The sequence below is a fragment of the Astatotilapia calliptera genome, chromosome 7, assembly GCF_900246225.1.
Source record: "Astatotilapia calliptera chromosome 7, fAstCal1.2, whole genome shotgun sequence".
Taxonomy (NCBI): Eukaryota; Metazoa; Chordata; class Actinopteri; order Cichliformes; family Cichlidae; genus Astatotilapia; species Astatotilapia calliptera.
In genome coordinates this window covers 5,251,086-5,266,200 of record NC_039308.1, presented here as the reverse complement: position 1 = coordinate 5,266,200, position 15,115 = coordinate 5,251,086, and the positions used below count along the sequence as shown (strand labels likewise).

Genomic DNA, 15,115 nt, shown 5'->3' with positions numbered 1-15,115 from the left:
CCCAAAACGTCGGCTGCATCTTTCGGAGGACCCAGCTTTCGCGGTCTACGTGGACCGAGAAGGCTGTGAAACTGGACGGTCTAGCCTTCAGATTTGCGTCACCGCTGTCTCGCTGGAGTTTAATAAACTCGGCCGTCTGCTCCTTGCTATTTAAAATATAACAGGACACTGGCGTAAATTCTCGACCGTTTAACGTTTATTGAGCTGTGTGAAAATCCCGGAGGACCCACCGGATGGATTAATAAAGCTTTATTTAATCTAATAATCTAATAACTTTGATCTCAGCCAAACCGATTTACTCCAGAACAAATAAAACACAGAAAAAGGCAAACAATTACATTTTTAAGTTATCAGAGTGACTTGTATATCATGTTTAACCTGAGTAGCGAAAGAGCGGGGGTCTGAACCCCCCTCCCGGCTTGCCATCGAGCCGGTGGGTGACAGACGTCTCTGAAAACGTCGGCACACTTTTGCAAATATGCGATGTCTTGATAAACCAAGCAGATATTTGTAATTTACACCGCTACTTTCTCGCCTAAAAATATGTTAAAAGTTTATTCGGGGAAATGAAGGACTCATTTGTCGGCCGCATTTGAGACAGCCTTCGTCGACTGGCTGTGACATAATCGGCCTTCAAATGCGGCCTCCGGAGGATGCAGCCGACATTTTGGGACACAGCTTCTGACTGAAAGCCGGGAGAAAAAGAGTCACGTGCCTGTACCGGTGTGTTTTTGTGCTGTGGGTTAATTAACAGAAGGGAGAGAGAGAGTGAGGATGAAACACATAATATAAGAATAATAACATCTCTTAACAAGAAGTTTTTTTTAATTAGTTAATTTTAGTTTTTTAGTTAAATTTTAAGAACTGTTTAACAAACACTTGTTTGTGCAGGTTGTTTTTTTTTTTTTAATGAAACCTACACCTGCAGCTCTGTTTAACTTCTCACTTTGTGAAAAACTAACGAAATATAAAAAAGTCCACCTTCAAATAAATAAAATGCAGCAGTGCACCATTAATATTATAAATATGATATGTAGATATTTAAAACAACAGCATATTAAATGATACTGTGTGCAGGTGATAATATTTTTAGGAAGCAGAATTTGAATGCAGAAGAACTCAAATGTTGAAGCCTACAAAAATAACATCCAAGCTTTCATTTATGATTGTTCATGCTTTGAAATTGTGATGTCAGAATTTGATAAAGTGTGCAGAGCTAGGTGTAGCAAATCATTGCTTATTAAATCTACTGTGTTATCTAATAGCACCAAACTAATAGAGCTATCACATAACTGAGAAACGTGTGTGGCTTATTACAAATGGATGAAACCACATTTTACCTTAATGAAGACAGTAATCTTTAATAAGGTGTAGAAAAAGGTGAGTTGTTTGTTGCTGTGGTAAACAAAGAAGTGTACTGAATCTTTTGGACTACACAGAGTGATGCAGTATTGACTGTGATGCTGATTTGAGTTGTCTCATTCTGTATTTTTGTGCTTTGTCTTTTGTTACACAGAGTGAAAGAGATCTTTGGTTTTGCCTTTGCTGGTAAGTAAACAGTGATTGTAACTGAAGCAGTATGAACCTGGCATTGCGTAGCACATGTGGCAACTTACATACAGTAGTTTGACTTTTTGTGATATGTTTCCATTTACTGATTGGCAAAAACACAAAGTCAGGATTTATTACACGTAGCAGCAAAGTCCTCACACGGGACCTCTGACTGTCCCTGAAAATGTCCCTGAAGTTTAATAGCCCATTTATGTATGATTTCAATTTCTTATGGCTTATCAAATCCAAACATACAGCTAAATGTCAGTTGTTCATTTTCTCCTTATGTTTGTGGATTTAAGTAGCAGACAAAACAATGAAAGTGTTTTAGGGGAGTCGGTATAAGTGGTTGCTCAAACACTTAAGAGCTGCACAGTGATTGATTCATATTGTCTCTCAAATTCTGCTGATGTGTTACATTAAAGTCAGAACACTGTAGAAGTGTTTTGTACAGTTAAGCAATAATGAAAAACTAAGAGAACCAGAGGTGTGAGTGGACATTGTTAGGTACATTACAGCCAGTGTGTCTAATTAGTTTATCACTTATTTGGTGAATATGTGTTTTAAAATTTAATAGAAAAGTTGCCAAAAAGGTGACTGCAAAATACATAAATATTCCTAGCAACAGGTATAATGAAAGGGCTTTTTAGTGTAAAAATTTAAGACATTTAATTTTAATTACAAAACATGGTGCACCTCTGCTATTGTAACATGTCAATATTTAAAGGTATATTCATATCAGACATGATGAGGTTTTCTGTTGCTTCTGATTTATATAATTACTTTGTATCTAACATTTTGAAAAGTTTTGGCTTTCACACTTTACTAGTACTGACCTGTTGTAGAAAATGTTGGAGCCACAAAGCTTCTGTTTAGGAAATATTTGGTATATCCTGCACTTGTGCCAACAAATATTGGTGCCTATTCTTTTTACTTCTGTAGTAATGAATGCCTTTATTACACTTGCTATAGCCATGTGAGACGCTGCAGTTCATTTATCTCCTCTTTAGACTACAGTAAGCTCATAAAGCCTTAAATAAATTAAGAATTTTACTAGTTAATTTTTGTCACAGTAAATTGGATTGTGTGGGAAGAGGCTCAACAGTCTGAATCATCAAACAGTGATCTGATGAATTGTTTCCTTTCTCTAGACTGCTGATCTGATCGTCTCAAGTCTGGTAAGTAAAGGTGTCTGAGGTGCAATGGTGAGAAATGTTTCTCATTATAGGAGATTCAGTGTAGTGCTGTGAGTGAGCACAGCTATTGGTGATCATCAAAAGTCATCAAATCCTAGAAAAGTCTGTGTAAACATTTCCAGACCTACAGAGGTCGGTAGGTTATTGTAGCAGCGCATATTTTTTCACATTAGAGCAGCTCATGAACAGCAGTTTAGGTACAATTAAGTCTTCAAGTAGGGCCTTGTGGATTTCCAAAGCTTCTTTCTCTTCATTAAATTAAGTCACTGTCTGAAAACTGCTCTTTGAATTAGTCTTTTAATTAAAGATTTTGTTGATGACTGGAAAAAATCAAAAGCACAGATACAGCACTCATTTCTGTATTTTATGATTAAATGATCTACAAAGAAATTATCGTCATACTACATTTTTAATTAGGCCTTTAAATCGACCATTATAAGTGCGTCCTAGATTTAGTGGAGTGCTTATGGCTGTGCATTAAACATGTGACTGAAATATGTAGAAACTGCTTTGTAGGAACCATCCATCTCCAAATTTCTCATTTTGTCAAAAGTCATTCTGAGTAAAGTATTGTTTACTTTTATGTTAACGGATCTCAAATCCCTGTTTCTGTGTGCCCAGATATTATCATGTACTGTTGTCACAGGTACTTTGGGGATTAAATAACCTGTGATGTGGCATAAATTTTAAGCAGGTGGTCTGAAACTGTCTGCTCTAACCTCAATGTGTGGGTTTTGTTGGACCATATGATATTTACAGTAGGTTATTGTAGCAGCACATCTTGGTTTATAGACACTGTTTGTTTTTATTGTGTTAATAGAATGTAAAAATTTCTTTAGAACACTTCCACCACCATTTTTGAGCATTTTCAATCAGTTCAGTCCAATAATGTACTGTGGAACTCTTCAATATGTAAAGCCCTGTATGTACTGTATTTTTCGGATTATAAGGTGTATGCAGCTAACCAAATATTCAGACAACTCAAACTATTCAACTCATTCACAATAACTCTCAACATTTTTCACTGGTAACACAGAACAGTACACTCACTTTCTCTTTTCAGTCCTCTTCCACAAATCTATCAAATTCTTCATGGATTGATCGGTTTTGAAATCTGCTTCGTACGCATGTTTGTAAACAGATGCCAGGTCCTCATACACACACCATAATATTATGTTTAAGGACAATACGAATTACTCGGCGAGGCTCCTGACTACTGTAGCTGTAATGCTCCAACAATCCATCAAGCGCTGCAGCTTTGTAGCTTTCCAAAGTCATACCTAAAACATTTTGACAGATGTTTGAGCGCCGTGTAGCACATAAAATTGGGTTGAGGTCAGTAAGCACAGCCAGAATTAATACATAAGGTAAACTGTTGATTTTTGAGAAAACTAAAGGATTTCAAGTGTGACTTATAGTTTGAAAAATACTGGAAAGCCATGTTTATTGGAAATATGCCTAATTCCAGTCCCTTTTTGTCTTACAGGTGACCTGCTGCAGAAAACCCTCTCCCTCTATCTTTGACAAGCCATTAACAAGCAATTTCAGTCTGTCCTATCACTCTCCCTCTCCCTGCTCCATCTTTTTTGACAAGGGATTCTATCTTCTATCATTTCTCCGCCATGAACTCTATCTAATTTTGACAAGCATAAGCCCTAGTTTGACAAGAAACCAAGTTTGACAACAAACCAAGGTTGACAACAAACCAAGTTTTTGGAAATTGAAGTTACCGCAACTTCGACGATCTGTTTTCAGAAATCTGAGAGATCTCTGCTCTCACTGCTCCATCTTTCCTGTCGTTAAACTCTCTCATATCCACTCATTTTTTTGGAAATTACAAGTAAAAAGTTGAATATACAGTACAGTAGAACTCACTGTAGAAACTACTTACAGAGCCCTACATTTGTCATTTTAATTTTGCATTACACTTTGAAATAAACAGTGATAGTTTGGCTTACAGGTGCAATTACTTTGAGAAATTATATAAAATATACACCTCTTAAAGGTTTATTTGTAATAAGACAATCTGGTTATTTTGTAATATATACATTCAGACTGCTCTATTTAGATAAATATTAAATTAGATTCAAATACATTTTTCAAGTCTGTTTCACTGGCTATAACATTTGACTACAAGTTTAAACTATTATTATTTAAGGACAAACCCTTTTTTTGTCACTCAGTGTAAGTATTCAGTTACAATTGTCATCTAGAGGCTGCCCTGAGAACCCAGACTTCCTGTTTCCTGACTGCTGCAGAACATCCAGCTGAAGAATCCTCATCGCCTGTCATCTGATCACTACACCACCACAGCTCCTTATATTTGCTTTAGATTTTAGATATCTGAAAGATTTACACAAAGTCTACTTTAAAACTAAGAGTTTTATTATAGCCTGTTGATTGATTGTTGAGATTTATTCTGCATATTACTTCACAGAAGTATAGACCTATTCATTAACCAGTCTGGTTAAAAAAAAAAAAGTATAATATACAGTTTTTGAAAAAGCTACAATAAAACTTTTTAAAGATCTTTCAATAACTTTTATATTGAGTTTGTATTTAAGTCAGCCTTTTACATCAATTAAACAGTTATAAGAACACTTTACCATTTGTATAGTTTTACATTTATCCATTTAATAGAAACTTGAGGAGTTTTTCAGTGTTTACAGGTTGATTTTTGTATACATTTGTGTATAAATACATATAAGGTCCAGTTTGTACTTGCACAAAATGCCAAGGAAAGGTCAAAGGTCACAGTCCCAGAAGCTTAGATGGCAAAAGGAGAAGGAACAGGTAAATCTTTCTCAGACCGGTGAGCAGGTAAAGGTGTCTGTTACAAGTATTCCCAGTCCAGAAGTGCAGCTCAGCGTTCAGACAGCCGCAGTGTCTTATGCAGATGTGGTAAAGAGAGGTGTTTGCTCATCATCGGTGCCAAATGCTAAAGTACAGCAGGTAATCCAGACTGAACCCCAGCTAACTGTGCAAACGCAGCATGATGGAGAAGCTGCAGGACCGTCTCATGTACAGGTTACAAACAGTGAAAGTCGTCCACGAGTGAGTAGCATCTGTGCATCCCGAAGCCAGGCCAATGCTAAGTATGGAAAGTACCGGAATCAGCAATGCATGGCGAACAGTTTGGTTTTCCTGTCATTCTTACACGAGGATGAATTCATTACCAGAGCAGATCTTAACCGTGTGTTGGACAAAGGCCATGCCGTGTATTCAGATGCCAGAAAGAGGTTTGTGAACAGCGTGTTTCTAGCCTGTGATGAACTTCCCACTGTGATCATCAGCCGCAGACACGAGTATCAAGTCGACATGTCTCAGTTTGCTCTTTATGGCACATTTGACGGTACAGATCATCTTCCGAGCCTTGAACAGGGACTACAGTGTTTGGCTTCAGACATTTGCTATGCTTTGCTAGTCATGGGAGGAACAGCCATTGCAGTTTCCAGGCTGACTTCAGGTGGATACGCATATTTTGATCCTCACCCACGTAAGTCTACAGGAATGCCATTGTCGCTAAGTGTAAGTGGTGGAACTGCAGTTATGTTAAAATTCACACGTCTTAACGACATGATTGACAGGATCAAATGCTTGTACCGAAAGTTTAGCATCGCACCAACCTGTACCTATGAGCTACAGCCAATCGAGTTTCACAGTCAAAACGCTCCTTACCAAAGAGATGCTGATCAAACCACCGAATACAGACGAACCGCTGCAAGTGTTCCAGCCGCAGCTTTAAATGAACCTGTCCATGAATTAAATTCCCAAACAACCACTGAGCAGACACGGAAAACTGTTACGGAGACTGTAATCACTGAAGTGACATCATCCAGGGTGGATTCTTCAGATGAGACAGCTGCTACTGAAAACAAGAATCGTGCTTCTGATTATTTACAGAAAGAAACATCTGCATCTTCTGTGAGAGAAACTCAGGTAGTATCAGATGCTGTTCCTCAGAATGATTCAAACACTGCCTCCTGTTCAACTAAGGCCACACAGGAAGTGCCACATAAAATTTTGAAACGTAATAAACAGGAAGCACAAAAAATGAGGAGAAGGTCAGTGGCCCAACAGAAATTACCACAAAGAAAGGAAAATCAGAAAAGGAAGGAAAGGGAGATGTACACTTTTGATGAAAGCTTTAAGGCAAAGAAAAGAAATTCCAGTAGAAAGTCTAATGATCCAAATCACAGACAGAAAAAGAGAGTATACAAAAATAATCTGTATAAAGTAAATGCTACATATAGAGAGAAACAGACAGAACATTTGAGAAAGATCTATAAAGAAAGAGATGATTTTAAGGAAAAACAGAAGGAGCAAATGAAAAGGCTGTATAGAGAAAGTGCTAAAATTAGAGAGAAAAAAAGGGAATGTGTCATAAGGACATACAAAGACAATCCTATATTCCGAGAAAAGCAGAAAGAACGTATAAGAAGAACATATAGAGAGTCTTCTATATTCCGAGAAAAGCAGAAAGAACGTATAAGAAGAACATATAGAGAGTCTTCTATATTCCGAGAAAAGCAGAAAGAACGTATAAGAAGAACATATAGAGAGTCTTCTATATTCCGAGAAAAGCAGAAAGAACGTATAAGAAGAACATATAGAGAGTCTTCTATATTCCGAGAAAAGCAGAAAGAACGTATAAGAAGAACATATAGAGAGTCTTCTATATTCCGAGAAAAGCAGAAAGAACGTATAAGAAGAACATATAGAACTTCTGTTGAATTCAGAGAAAAACATAAAGCTTACATGAGGTCATATGTATATAACCTATATAAAAAAAGCGAAGATTTTAAACAGAAAAAACGATCTTATATGACAAAGCGGTATGGAGAAGAAAAACAATTTCAGCAACAACACAAGGACAATATGAGAGAACGAATGAGAGTAAAATATTGGAACGGTTTTTCTTTCAGACAGATGCATAATATCAGATGTGCAATGAATATAAAACGGAAATATCGCCAGATGCATCGACCAGCTGAGACTTTACAGTGTCATCCAGAGAACACTTTAATGAATGAGGCCATATCTCGTTTCAGATCAAACATTAAGTCAGCACCATCTTATGTTTGTACTGTTTGTCTAAAAGCTTCTTTTCCTAATCAGGTGAAAATCTGCAAAAGACAAAATTACTCAAAACACCAAACTGTAGCTCATCAGTGCCTAACTGGTAAATTTGTTCATGTGTGTGATGAAGCATGTCATGATCACTGCAGCTTTCCTGTTGAGAGAAAAAAAGAGTATATCTGTCACACATGTCACAGTTCCCTCAAAAGTGGATGCATGCCCAGGCTTGCTGCTGTTAACGGTTTAGAACTGCAGGATATTCCAGCTGAACTTTGTGATCTCAACATTCTGGAGAGACATCTGATTGCCAAATGCATACCTTTTGCTAAGATTATTCCACTTCCAAAGGGCAGACAGAGACTCATACGTGGTAATGTGGTGTGTGTACCATCTGAAGTTCAACAAACAGTTGACTCTCTACCGAGGCTCAGAAACCATTCACAGATAATCAGGATAAAGCTGAAAAGACGACTGTGCTACAAAGGCCATCAGCTGTTCCAGACTGTCACCTGGTCTAAACTCATTGAAGCCCTGCGTAAACTGAAACAGATTCACCCACAGTACACAGATATTGTTATTAGAGATGATGCATTGCTTTGTGATCCAACGTTACCTGATGATGACAGCAGTGATGAAGCCAGCATGGCAAGTGATGATTATAATGAAGAAGATTTAATGGAAATTGACAACTATGAAAAAGATGCCCTTTTGTGCGAAAACGAGTCTGAAATAGAACAAGATATTAATATGGCATCCTGTGATGAACAACCAGAGGAACAAAATCCAGAGGAACCAGAAAGTGATTTGAACAATGGAGGTTTTGCTCTAGAAAGTTGTCTGCAGCCTTTAGACATTTCAGAAGAGATTCTCTGTTTCAGTGATAACACATATTGTGTGGCTCCTGCAGAAAGAAACAATCCTGTTAGCTTCTTCAGAACTCCTCATTTGGAAGCCATGGCATTTCCTGTGCAGTTTCCTACTGGTCAGAATACACTGGATGAAAAGAGACTTCTTAAACTCACACCAAGTGCTTACTTCAAGTCAAGGCTTTTCAACACTGATGCAAGATTTGCTAAAGACACAAATTACCTGTTTTTCTCACAGTTTGTCACTGAAATACATTTGGCTAATTCCAGCATGACAATACAGCTAAGGAAAGGTAAAACTATGACCAAAGATGGACGCAAAATCACATCAGGAATGTTACAAAGTAAGACAGAAGTAGAGAAGCTGGTAAGAAATAAAGATGCAATCAGATTTATGCAGCCACTCAGAGGAACTCCAGCTTACTGGCAGAAAACTACCAAAGATTTATTCAGTATGATTCGTCAAATAGGAACACCTCAGTTCTTTGTCACTTTCTCTGCTGCTGAGATGAGATGGCCTGAAGTGATTCAAGCAATAAAGAGACAGCAAGGTGAAGAGGTTGATTTTGAAGCCCTGGACTGGTCAGAAAAGTGTGAAATTCTAAGATCAAATCCAGTAACTACCATGCGAATGTTTGATAAACGTGTTGAGGCTTTGTTCAGAGATTTGCTTTTTTCTCCTGCACAGCCCCTTGGTGAGATCATTGATTACTTTTACAGAGTTGAGTTCCAGCACAGAGGTAGTCCACATATACACATGTTGCTGTGGATTCAAGAAAAGGTAGAAGTAGATGTGGATGACGACCAAACTGTCTGTGACTTTGTGGACAGATACATCTCAGCTCAACTCCCTGATCCAGAAAAGCAACCTGAACTGCACAAAAAAGTCACTGAACTACAAAAGCACAGCAAAAACCACACAAAAACATGCTTTAAGAGTGTGAACTCTGGTTGTAGATTTGGGTTTCCCAAACCACCAGCCACAAGAACAATGATTGTGAGACAGGATGAGGATTCAGACACTGAAGTTGCAAAAGCCAAACTCAGACCTTTGATGAACCTGCTGAAGGAACCTGAAGCTGCTTTGCTCACCATAGAGCAGATTCTGTCACGATGCAACTTGACAATGAATGAGTATGAACAGTGCCTCCAGAACATAAACAAGAAAACAGCTCTGATTCTGAAACGTGACCCAAAGGACTGTTGGATCAACAATTACAACTCAGACCTGCTTGAAGCCTGGAACTCTAATTTAGATGTCTCATTCATTTTGAATGCCTATTCATGTGTAGAATACCTCTGTAAATATATAACGAAGAAAGAATCTGGCCTCTCTGAATACCTGAAGACAGTTATCGATAACTCTGATAAGAACACCGTCAATGAATGTGATGAAATGAGAGCTGTGATGCAGGCTTACTCAAAAAAGAGAGAGATCAGCGCACAGGAGTGTGTGACTCGAGTCTGTGGCCTAAAAATGAAAAAATGTTCCCGCAGTGTTGTATTTGTACCAACAGATGATAACCCAGTAAAAATGAGTCGGCCCATGAGCTTCCTGGAAAGCACAACACATGACAGCTGTAATATTTGGATGACAAGTTTGAGTGATAAATACAAATGCAGACCTGAGACCCCAGAATATGAGGAAATGTCGCTGGCTGATTTTGCTGCCCTGTGCCGGTTGGTGAGTGGTCCAAATGAAGGAAAAGATGTGCTTCCTCTTCTAAACCAGCTTGGATTTGTACAAAGGCGTAAGAATGATAAACCAGCTATAATCAGGTATTACCACTGTTCACAGGAAAAAGATCCTGAGCAATATTATGGTCGACTGTTGAGACTTTACCTTCCACACAGATCAGAGCAGGAACTGAAACCACAATGTTTCCAAACCTATCAGTCCTTCTACAACTCAGGTTTTGTGCGACTTCCATGTTCAGACCACAGTGAGTCTGTGAAACGGATTGTGAAGAGAAATAAAGACAAGTATGAGAAGAACTCTGAGGATATTGAGAGTGCACTGGAAGAGTTTGAACAAAATAGGGATGTTGTGATCGATGAATGGTGTAATCTGGCTCCTGAATCTGAAGTTGTGAGGCTGCAATGTGATGAGAATCTTCCTGAGAGACATTCTGATGATGAGAACGAACAGGAGAATGTCCCCGACTACAGTCGTCAGTCTGATGCTGTAACAGAGATCAGAGCCATCAGAGAACAACCTGCAGTCGATCCAGCCGTGGTACGTGTAATGTATCAGAATCTGAACCAGAAGCAGGCCTGCGTGTTCTATACTATAAGAGACTGGTGTATTCAGCGAGTTTGTGGTTTGAACCCAGATCCATTTTTCTTCTATATCAACGGTGGTGCAGGAACTGGAAAGTCACATCTGATTAAATGTATTCACTCTGAAGCATCAAAGATCCTGAGCAGACTGCCTGCTAATGCAGAAGAAGCTGACATATCAAATCCAACTGTTTTACTTACTTCATTTACCGGGACAGCAGCTTTTTCTATCAATGGCTCTACATTACATTCTCTACTGAAACTACCCAGGAGTCTGAAACCACCCATTCAAGGACTTGGTAACCAACTGGATGAAGTCAGATCTGAGCTGATGAATGCAGAAATTATTGTTATTGATGAGATTTCAATGGTTTCAAAACCCCTTTTTGCCTATGTGGATGCAAGACTGAAACAAATCAAAGGCACTCAGAGACCTTTTGGTGGAATGTCAGTTTTAGCTGTTGGAGATTTTTACCAGCTGCCACCAGTGCGACAGTCTAAACCTCTCTGCGTTTACGATCCAGAACAGATTGACCTATGGCAGGAACATTTTCAGATGATCACTCTAACCGAGATCATGCGTCAGAAAGATGATGTGGCCTTTGCAGAGATGTTGAACAGGATTAGAGTCAAAGAAAAGACAGATGAGCTTTCTCAGTGCGACAGAGATTTGTTGTCACAGGCTGTGACTGCACCAGAAGAATGTCCAACTGAGGTCTTACACATTTATGCCACCAACAAGAATGTGGAATCCCATAACACAGATACCCTGAAGAAGCTTCATTCAAACATCATAATCATCACTGCAGACGATTTCCAGAAGGATAAACGTACAGGCAGAATGGAACGAAGAGACAAACCATTTACAGGTGGGAGAAATGATTTACCCGACACCCTGAACGTCGCTGAAGGAGCTCGAGTCATGCTGACCAGAAACTTGGACACACTAAACGGTTTGGTCAACGGTGCTTTTGGTATACTGGTAAAGGTGGTGAGATCTGAAAATGATGGACACATAATTAAACTGGGGCTCAGGATGGACAACCGGCAGCCTATGAGACACAACCGCAGTGCTAATGCAGCATCTGATGATCTGGTTTACATTGAGAGAGCAGAGGAGAGTCTGAAGTTTAAAGGAGCAGTACGCAGACAGTTTCCTGTAAAGCTAGCATTCGCTTGCACAATTCACAAAACTCAGGGTCTTACAACACAGACAGCTGTAGTTTCAATGAAGAACATTTTTGAACCAGGTATGGCTTATGTTGCTCTCAGCAGGGTGACGTCTCTCAGTGGACTCTATTTGCAGGACTTGGATGAGAAAAAGATTTACTCCAATCCCGAGGTAACTGCAGCACTCCAAACCATGAGACAAGCCAGCGTTGAGGAAATGATGCCTCTTCTTCAGGTCAGAGAAACAGCCAGCAGACTTGACACTCTTACACTGATCCATCACAATACGGAGGGTTTGCCATCTCACATCAGTGACATCAAGAGTCATCATGAAATGTGTTTAGCAGATGTTTTGTGTCTCACTGAGTCTCACCTTCAAGGCTCCTTTGTTGCAGACAGTCTTCATTTGGATGGCTACACCATGTTCAAACGCAACAGACATGTGTCCTACACAAACTTTCCTCACATGGCCAGCAGAAGTGGTGGGGGAGTTGTTGTGTATTTGAGGAATCATTTTCAGGTTCAGGTAAAACAGTATCTGCATAATGTCACTGATCTTGAGTTTTTAGTGTTGAAGGTTCAGGCTCCATTCCCTGCGCTCATTGCTGTTGTGTACAGACCCCCTGACTACAGTTTGACACCATTCATGCAAAACCTGGTAAGTCTTTTAGATTCACTTGAAATCATGGACTGTCACCCAATCATTGTGTGTGGAGATTTTAATGAGAACCAGTTGCAGAGTGGAAGAAAACAGATTCTGGAGCAGTTTCAGTCGAGAGGGTATTCACAGCTGATCACTTCTGCCACTACAGACAAGAACACCCTGCTTGACCTCATTTTTATTTCTCAGCCACAGAAATGTCTGTATTCAGGTGTTCTGAGATCATATTACAGTTACCACAACCCTGTCTTTTGTGTCCTGTCCTCGAGCCAATCATGAAGTCGTCTGGTGAGTTTTGAAACAATTACAGATCATGTTTGTTACAGAGTTTACTGATTGTAGAGCATGAAAAATATTTTTCATTGGAAAAAATTGTCTTCCCTACTCTGTCTGTCAGAAGACCCTTTCTTATTGCAATGTTATTAATCATTTCACCAAATCATTGCTGAACTTCATGCAGAGCCGGGAGATCTGCTTTCTGTTATCATGCACCTCAGATCTGAAATATACTGCATTAAACGGACATAATTTATTTTTTATTCTCATGTTTTAAATGACTAAATCTACTTATACATTTTTTCATGGATGTTTATTGTCATCTCCTTTTTTGATACTTTTTTTACTCTGACGTATGTATCTCAACAAACGAGATCTTCCCCTCCAAGATGCTTTCAAATATGAAATAGTAAATAAATAAATCCCAGATAAATGCAGGTATTTATTATGGGTCACGTGAATAAATACAGACAATTATATTTTCTTGATTATAGTAAATTTTGTAGAATCAAATGTTTTTGGGATGAATGAGGTTTTGCTTATCATGTTTTACAGGTAAAAAATGTTTAAAGTTTTAAACTATCTTCAGGCTAACAGAGATGTCTATAATTATACATTATGTAGAGAAAAACATTTTTACAGCTTACAGAATTTGTATAAAAACTGATTTAGAAGTACATGGAAAGTTTCTGCATCCATTTTCTGACTTGGCCTTTATCTGGGTGGGTTTGGGTTTGGGTGGATAAAGGCCAAGTCAGAATTCTCTGAGCAGCTGGAAAAAGCTGATAATAAACAAAGACATCAAAAAGTGTGGGCTTTAGGTGTAGCCCCCGCTTTCTGATGCACTAATTAGACTTAGTAACCGACACCCCATACCAGCATTACATAGACACTTGCGGGGCTGAGCTGGGTGGGTATGGGGGGGTGGGTGGTGTTAAAAGCACTTTATGTTTTGTAGATGTATTTTTTTCAGATAGGGCACACACAGTCCTGTCTCCTTTGTGGCAAAACCTTCAAACTTCACCATCCTCAGCTGAAACAACAACATCTTAACACCATCTTCATGAACTGCTGAGCCAAACCTGATCCATCAGTGCTGGACTGCACAGATAACTACATGCCACAAGGAGACTGCTGTGTTATGAATTGCCATACCAGTGTGTCTTCAATGGAGAAGATGACACACCCATCACCTGACCTCCTGCCTGATCTGGAGACCATCATCATGCTACCACACTACACACCTCTGAGACCATCAATGATGACTCATACTGAGGAAACTGTATTTCCTGTCAGAGATGCTCAGTGATCCTCAGAGCAGAGAGAGGTATGATTCTTTATCTTTGATAAAAAAAAATGTCAGTGTTTTTAATTCAATTAATTAATTAAAATCCTGTTTATTGCATAAATAATTCCACACTCAAATGATTATACTTGTTGACACTTTTTGAGTTTTAATTCACATTATGGATTACAAATCTATGCTTTTTCTACTCTGTCTCTCTGTGCAGGTATTGCTGTCTTCTGAGTTCTTCAGTGTCCCAACTGGGACATTCAAACCTCATTGCAGAGCTCATGTCTTTCCTCACCATCATGCGAGTGTGAGATTGCTCTGGATTCTGGTTATGTGGCCTGCAGCACCTATAAGGTATTTCAATATTGTTCATTGTATAACTTATTTGTAGTTTTTAGGCCTTAACACAAATAAAATGTTCCTTTTTCTGTATTTTTTAGAACAAGCTCGTCCAGTGTGCCTGCATTCCAGCTTCTTAGACTCTACTCAAGTGGACAGAGTATCAGTGTCACCAACAGACACCAACTTCTGTCAACTCACTGCTACTGATCAGGCACCTCACTCCAGGAAGACAGAGGGCTGCAAGCCTGTCATCGTTTCCAGTGTGACTTTGCATTCTTGGGGTAGCATCAGATTTTTCCCACAAATATTCAACGGTAACACTTATTTTGAGCTTATTTATTAAATCAAAAGGCTTCCATTGTGTAAATTATATTTGATATGTTTTTGTCTTCTTTTAGAT

The 15,115-nt window shown here is 38.8% G+C and overlaps 1 protein-coding gene and 1 long non-coding RNA gene across 3 annotated transcripts; both read left to right on the top strand.

The window, feature by feature from the left end:
* Positions 1 to 7,468: 7,468 nt before the first annotated feature.
* LOC113025178 (uncharacterized) lies at positions 7,469 to 13,265 on the top strand. 2 transcript variants are annotated; one of them, XM_026172659.1, is made up of 2 exons: positions 7,469 to 12,624; positions 12,712 to 13,265. In XM_026172659.1, the coding sequence occupies exons 1-2, from the start codon at positions 7,506 to 7,508 to the stop codon at positions 13,080 to 13,082; spliced, it is 5,490 nt and encodes a 1,829-aa protein (XP_026028444.1). In that variant the 5' UTR covers positions 7,469 to 7,505; the 3' UTR covers positions 13,083 to 13,265. The 2 variants fall into 2 exon arrangements, with proteins under 2 accessions (XP_026028444.1, XP_026028446.1); XM_026172661.1 differs by having other exon boundaries at positions 7,469 to 12,668; positions 12,761 to 12,824.
* Positions 13,266 to 14,077: 812 nt separating this feature from the next.
* On the top strand, positions 14,078 to 15,078 carry LOC113027230 (uncharacterized). The gene is made up of 3 exons (XR_003273003.1): positions 14,078 to 14,406; positions 14,591 to 14,727; positions 14,814 to 15,078. It is a non-coding gene; the product is annotated as an uncharacterized LOC113027230 (long non-coding RNA).
* Positions 15,079 to 15,115: the final 37 nt, after the last annotated feature.